Below are 7,388 nucleotides of genomic sequence, written 5' to 3'. Positions count from 1 at the left end.
AATTCCCTCTCCCCCCATAACGCCTTCCCATGCTATACGTCGTCTAAGCGCGCGTTAGACACAAGGCGGCTTCATATAAATACATAGACCATCTGATTGGTTTTCATATCCACGGCCCTTTCGCCCTTCGGGCCGTTCGTTGACTGGGGTGCTTTCCCCGTGTTCTCGCCGGTGGCAGCATAATACATCCGGACATCTTCGTGCCCGCCTTGAACACTCATCACAACGCTCTGTCGCGATGTTTGACTGCATCTCCCGCTTACGCGGAGCGGATGAGCTCAGCAAACCGCTGACCGACCTATTCCATCATGGTTAGTCTATCAAGTAGACAAGGAAGCAAGACACGGAAACATACCTCCGGCACTGCTTTGATAAATCCCAACTCAAAGAAGTTGTACTTCTCATTCTTGATCAATTCGAGCGTGGTGACCATTACGCCCCACGGATGTGGCAAGAACCCCATGATCCTCTCGAGCAGGACGCGCGCGATCTGCTGGCAGATATCCGCCCCCTCCGGGTCTGACATGTTCTGCCCAAATAGTTCGAGGAGCGCCTGACTGAAGTAGTTGGTCGACGCGTTCGGGAACCTTAGCTCGTTCACCATGCTGTAGAGGAGATGGTATCTCGCTTCGGGAGATATCTCGCTGATGAGCATGTGCAGCGTCTTGAAGTCCGATGCACCAGACACAAAGATGGTTGACTCGCTCTTGGTGCCCGCGCGGGTGACGGCAAAGTGAGCGAATTGGGCAACCACCGCATCGATGACCTTCCGATTCACCGGAATCGGGACGAAACCGAACATGGTCTCCTCCTCTTCAACCTTGTTGATGGCGTGGCTGATCTGGGCAATCGCATCTTCCGACGGGCCATTTTGCAGCGCGTGCTCTAGGATGTGGAGCAGCCCAATGTCGCGAAGTACGCCGGCCGAGTCAAACAAGGTCAAACAGGGCTCCCTCATCTCGGGAAGCCTGTCTACCTTGAGCCCCGGTTGAAGGGGCTCAGGGAGCTTGTTAACCGTGGCCGGGGTGGCGGCAAGAATGAAATTGGTAATTTGTGTCGTGTGCGGTGGCAGGCTCCGGCACAGCTCTGCGTGGTTTGCAGCAAGGTACTCGGGGAAATCGTGGTGGAGGATGCCCAGCAATCTCAACACCCCTTGGTACATGATTTTGCCTAGAGGCGGCACGTCGAGCGGCTTTAGAAGGTTGGCCACATACTCAAAGAACTGGGTAAGCAGCTTTGTGAATGGTGCCCATCCCGCTCCATCGGGTAGGCGTAGGATCACGGGCATGAAGTTACGGTGCGTCAGCAGATCCGGCCAACCAAAGAGGAATCCTGGGTACACGGCCGGTCGGAGGTCGTACAGGCGTGCCGCAACCTTTTGGATGGCTTGGTGGTAGTCGCTCTCGGGAAGATGCCCGACCAAATCCGCCAGCTCGTGCATGATGAGCGCGAAGAACCGGAAGAAGACCCGTTGGTTGAAATTCTCCCCGCGCTTGAGGTGATGATAGTTCAGCACCAGCACACAGAGAGCTAAGGCCGAGTCCAAGAACGACACAGCGGTCAATTGGTCGTCGTCCTCGTGGGACTTGACGAAGACCATGACCAATTTGACCAGCGCTTCAATAGCATGGTAACCTTCCGTCACGCTACCTCCAGACAAACAGGTTTGGTCAAACCGCTCAACAGACTTGTCGAGGGCTTGCCGAGTGAAGAGGAAGAAGTCGTCGGGCTTGCTAACCAGACGGCGAGAGCGCAGCTGCTGGACAAAGATGGAAGTGGACTTCTCGGTCGCAAAGTGGTTGTTGCAGAGATGAGTCCATTCTTCAAAGACGTAATCCATCTGATCCAATTGGATCGCGTCTCGTTCCTCGTTGCTCAAGCCGACGGGGAGATCTGGTGGTGGGGCTAGCACCTTGGCCTTGAAGCGGGCTCCGCCAGGAACTTCTGGCTCCTCTGTGATCCACGTCCATGCCTCCTCCAGACTTCGCACAAAGTCAGCAAATAGAGCTAGCGGGGTGTCAGTTAGGAGCGTAAGGTCCAAGACATGCTCCAAAAACGTCAACGACCCTTCCTTGCGCTGTTGCAGAAGCTTTGCTGTGGCAGCGTCGATGCTCCTCCAATCGATAAGGTCGGTCCGGAGCAACGCGGTAATGAGGGGCAGGTTGAGGAAGAACTGCCCCGGTTGTTGGTGGAATAACTGGCGGATCTGTTCGCTGATAACGGGGCCGGCAATCTTTCGAAGGGTTTCCAGAACATGTACCAAGCTCTCCAGGAGCAGGTCACCCTCGGGTTGGCGGAAGAGGAGCTGAGAGATCTGATTCGCGGCATAGGCGGCAAACTCCTCTGAGGTCTGTTGGGTCTTGATGATGAGCTGGACAAGAGCGTCGACGATGTCTAGGACTGGGTGCGACCGGGGAAGTTCGTCGAAATGATCTTCGGTGGTGTTCGTCGCGGCCGCTGTCAGCTGTTCTAGTAGCTTGTTGACCCTCTCGGCAATGCTCCGAGAGTCGACCTGGTTGATTCCTGCCTGCCGGCCATTGGCGAGCCCGGCGTGTGTCTGGGGATAGTGTTGCAGTTGTACTCCTAAAAGAGGCATGGATGGCGTTTCGGCGGGCGTTGGCATGTTGCTGACGGTGTTGTACTGATCGCCGAGCGCCTCGTTCGCCAGAGACCGAGTATCCGACGCAGATGGCCCGTGCGAGGGGCCTGTCGCCGCAGGAATCACCCTTGACTGGCGAGCGAAATCGTCATAGATGGCCATCTGCTCGGCATTGAGGCCGGTGAGGTTAGGCTGTAGCTTGAAGGGGTGGGGGATGGTCATTGCCCAGCGGCTCAACCCGTGGTCGACGTAGGGGTCAGAGGGCCGTTGGGCCCGATGGCGCCGTCGCGCCTCCAGTTCAACCTCCATCAAGTCTTCGATCTCCGGAATAGCACGCTCCTCGGCGCACTTCTCGATGATGCTCGAGGCCAGGTCAAGGTTAGAGTTGACACACAGCATGATTATGCCCTCGGGCAGCCCCTGGGGTAAATCGGCGGAGAGATTACGCAAGTAGTTGGCGAGGTTCGCGCGCAACGGCTCCTTGGACGTGACGAGCGCCAGGCTACCGGCGGTAGACTTGACCATATTAATTGCCGATGTCCGTACCTTATTCTCATCTGGTTCCGTGGCGAAGTCCTTGCGGACCATTTGATGCGTCGATATCGCCGCAATCGTGACTGAACGATCAACGACGGGCTGGATAATATCCTGCAACGCGCGCGTCAAGGCTTGTCGCACAATGTCATGCAGCTTGGCAGCGCTGACGACCTCGGTCTGAGGAATCGATAGGTTTGGACCAAGATCCGGTATGGTATAGGCGGGATGAGATGAGAGGGAGCTGTTGACTCCGGGCATGCCATTGAGGGAGAGGCTTTCAAAGTTCTCGAGCGCCTCCGGCCCGAGCATGTCGCCCAGTTCTTCGATGGGAGCCCTATTGAGGATCTCTCCGGAGGGCTCGATGGCTTTGTGGTCTAGGTTGAGACCCTTGCAAAGAACTTCAATCTCAAACTTGAGGTTCAACTTCAGCTCGGCGTTGTGGTAGAGCTCAATCAGGAGATGGATAATATCCATCAGCCAAGGATTGGGCGGTTTAAAGACGTTTGACGAGGCACCCTGAATCAGGACTTTGCATACGAATGGGATGACGACGATGAGGCGCTTGGTATCATGAGCCTCAATGAGAAGCTGCTTGAACGCGATATGTCTGTGCTTGATTGGTTTGTCGCGTGCCAGGGTCAAAAGTCCGAGCCAACCGCCGAGGTTCTTAAGATGCGTCCGTTCGGTGGAATTCTGCATGGTGAGCTCCGAGTTCAACATGCGCGACACGCTTATGTAGGTCTCTCGCTGGACCTCTGCCCAAAGCGCCTTGTCCTTGAACTGCTTGACGAGTTCAAGGTAGACGTGATGGTAGTTTGGCTGCATCTTCGCCCGCTCTTCGACCAAGTGACTGGCGAACCACTGCTGATGCCTTGTTTCTAGCATCTCGTGGATATCCTCGAACATGGACTGCAACGTGGTATCGGTTAGGTTGTTGAGCACGAACTGGATCTTCCCTTGCTCGTCTTCGCTAGGTTCCTCATAGACAACGCCCAGCGGAGGCGGGTCCACGTTGACCGAGGCGAAAGGCGGTGGGTGCTGTTCCGACCCTATGCCGTCTTCTAGGTTGCCGTTTGTCAGGCTGTCATGGCGGAGAACCCCTGAATTGGATAGGTTGGTGCCGTTGCGAGACCGAGCGAGCTCCTCGTCGTGCTCCTGGGCTACTTCTTCCGCCTTCTTCCACGCCTCAGTGCCCTGCAGGCCGGGGATTTGGAGGAGCTGCGCACAGAAACCTGGCCACTCACGCAGGCGACCGAAAAGTTGCATGAGAGCCTGCAAACCAAACTTGTACATGGACTCATCGGGATGGTGGTCTCGGACCGCTTCGAGAATCATGCCCAGCCCGATCTGGAGCGGGAGATCAGAAATCAGCTTGTGAGATATGATACCGCCAAACAGGACCGCGGTGGTAGCGAGTGCTTCGAGCGGGTAGTCGACATAGTGCGCGTACTCGTCGAAAAGGCCGTGTATCATGCACGCGAAGATGTCCTGGTCCAAGGGGTCGCGAGATCGCTTGTACCGCTCCAAGATTTCGACGACGTTGCGGACCTGAATCTCATCGCCATACATCTTCTTGTAATGTTCTTCCATTTTGGCATTGGCGGCCAGCGGCAGTGCGTTCCCATCACGCCCGTTCGCGTCGATGATGTCGTCGAAGCCTTCCCCGTAGTTGATGAGCCTTGGATACACAGTGATGCAGGTTCGTTGAACGACGATCAGCTCTTGCATCGGCGACTTGGGTAAGAACTCCTCCAATATTTGCAGTAGCGCATGGACCGTTCGGACTTGCAACGTTGTGCTCGCCTTGACGGGAGGTTGGCCTTCCGGGGGCCGCTGGTATTGCAGCTCGAAGTTCGCCTTGATCACCAAAAATTGCAGAAGGGCTCTGGCCATTTCGGGGCTCCTGTCAGCGTTCCGCCGAGCCCACTGCTGTAGATCGAGGTACCCTTCAGCATGGGCCAAGGCAGTCAAGTCAAGTCCGAAGCCGATGGGTAAGTAGACGAGCTCGTCAAGCCAGTTTTGGCGGACCGCATGCTCAAAGATGAGCGGTAGGCTGATGGGCTTCAGGGCGTGCGCATCGATTAACCGCTGCTTGACCCACTCCTTGTCTCTCCTCCAGAGGCTATCCATGACGAAGTCGGCTTCAGGCGACCTGGTTAGAAAGTTATCGAAGAGGGAAACGAGCGTATCCTCGGCCATGCTTGGCCAGGGCTTCGGCACTCCGAAAGCCGAGACAACAAAGATGGCTAAATTGGGCACAACGACGTCTTGAAAGAGGCGCTTCGCTTCGATGCTCTGAGAGGCGTGCATCGAGTGGAGCGCAACGTTGAAGACGGCAGAGAGGGCCGCCTCAGAGACCAGTGGGTGCTTAACTGCGTAGGCTGCCGTTTCTTGTATCGGAAGAGGGGACTGCGCGTACTCTTGGACCGTGAAGGTCGGCTTTAGCCCGGGGACGGTCGTTGCATCGAGCTGTTCCGGTTTGAGGGATGCGAAAGCGCAAATGAAGGAGAGCTGTGTTTCGGGGTTCTCCCACTCCCCACCCCACAGTTGCTGGATGTTGAACCGATCACTGTCCTCCCGTGCTATCGGTAGCAGGGCGTTGTACAGACGTAGAAATTGGGCCGATGTGACCCGAGCCCCGCTGTGGTCGAAGTACGACACCACCTCTTGCCACCTGAAGCTGTCAGGCAGGATGCGCCTGAGAGAGGCGACGAGAACGGAAGGGTTGTGGCGCGGGGTCTGGCTGATGGTCGTGTACATCAATGACACGGATACCTGTTCCTCGCTGAAGTGGACGTTCGTCGGATGGTTTTGAAGATATCCCGTACACGACTCCTCATCTCGGGTGAATACTAGACCGGAGCGATGGATATAGAGGGCCAGCGCGTTGACCGGTTTGTCGGCCAGCATGCGTACGAGGTCGAGTGCGGCGAGCACTTGTGAGGGCGGCGGCTTCGCGTCAGGAGACTGGGCATATCTATGTTGCACCTTGTGTTCCAATTCTCGCTTCGCAGCGGCATTGAAATTCGGGGGGTGGACTTGGATGAAGCGGTCGACGAGCTCGGCGACGAAATCGGGCTCTAGGTCAGTAGTGGGGTCACCGGTTGGCCGGCTCAGAATATTAACGAAGGTCGGGAAGTTCGTCGACAGGATGGCATCGGCTGAGGAGAAGGGCACTTGTCAGCAGCGGTCGCAAGCGGTCCATGAGTGGCGGGTGGTAGACAGCTCACCTTTGGTCTTCAGATCGGACCTAGGCCCGAGCTTGAAAGCGAGAGCCAAGACTGTCTTCCCCAAAGCATCTAGTTGGAAATGTTCCATGAAGCCGGAGAGGTCGAAATCGCGGAAGATGTCCTCGCTGCCGGTTTCGATAGACTCTGCAATCTTCCTGGCCTGGGGGAATTCTCGCGACAGCTTTCGCATCTCGGCTTTGAGGATGTGATGGTTCCCCGGGTTCGACCCCTGCATGTTTGCCGCCCCGGATCTGTTGAGGCTGGGGAATATCTGAGAGGCATTTGCGGCCACCAGTCGCGCGAAGTATTTTGTAAACACATCCATGCCGTGTTCATCGAGTAGCTAGTGCGAGAGAAGAGTGATGTCAGCGAGTTGGGGATATCATATGCGGTGGGGCTACCCGACAATGGGGCGTCAGGCCATATGCCACACGCCACATGCCACATGCCATAATTTGCATTACCTTCCGCAGAGACTCTAGTTGCGACTCCCACTTGTGAGGATCTTCCTTGTCCTCCTTGATGGTGCTGAGAAGCAGGTAGACCTGGGCGACTGCGATCTTGGTCAAGGAGTTGGACCCGGTGGGGCTGCTGGTACTGGGGCTAGCAGCCGCACTCAGCGCAGCGGCGTGAGAAGGATGTGGGGAGTGGGCGATGCCAGTGTAGATGGGGTGCGCTGCTGGGCTCGGCGAGAAGGTTCCCGGTCTGGGTTGGGCGACCATGGATTATGGGGGCGAGGAAAAGGAGGGAAGGGTGACACTACTATCCCCTGGCGGATAGAGTCACTTTCCTCTTTCTTTATTGGGCCGGGAATGGAGACGAGGCCTCGGAGACAGATCGACTTGCTTGGTCGCGAGGGATGGAGATGACTTCGGTGCGCTTGCTTGGGACGGCGGGTTGCAGATGCGACATGGACTGGCAGTTGCTGTCGGTCAGTCCGTATTCGATGGAGCAGTCGATATAGTCACGAGCTTTGCTGAATTGGTAGTCTGGGGCTGGCTGTGAGGAAGTGCTTTTTTCGC

At 56.5% G+C, this 7,388-nt stretch overlaps 1 protein-coding gene across 1 annotated transcript; it reads right to left on the bottom strand.

Moving 5' to 3' along the window:
• Nucleotides 1–259: 259 nt before the first annotated feature.
• Nucleotides 260–7,088, bottom strand: CHGG_08971 (uncharacterized protein; the record flags this gene model as incomplete). The annotated part of the gene is made up of 4 exons (XM_001226897.1): nt 260–298; nt 356–6,297; nt 6,367–6,709; nt 6,831–7,088. The coding sequence occupies 4 exons, from the start codon at nt 7,086–7,088 to the stop codon at nt 260–262; spliced, it is 6,582 nt and encodes a 2,193-aa protein (XP_001226898.1).
• Nucleotides 7,089–7,388: the final 300 nt, after the last annotated feature.

The sequence above is a fragment of the Chaetomium globosum genome, genomic scaffold (genome assembly GCF_000143365.1).
Source record: "Chaetomium globosum CBS 148.51 scaffold_6 genomic scaffold, whole genome shotgun sequence".
Classification (NCBI taxonomy): Eukaryota; Fungi; Ascomycota; class Sordariomycetes; order Sordariales; family Chaetomiaceae; genus Chaetomium; species Chaetomium globosum.
The sequence above is the reverse complement of the archived record's forward strand: the minus strand, read 5'-3'. Positions and strand labels throughout refer to the sequence as shown.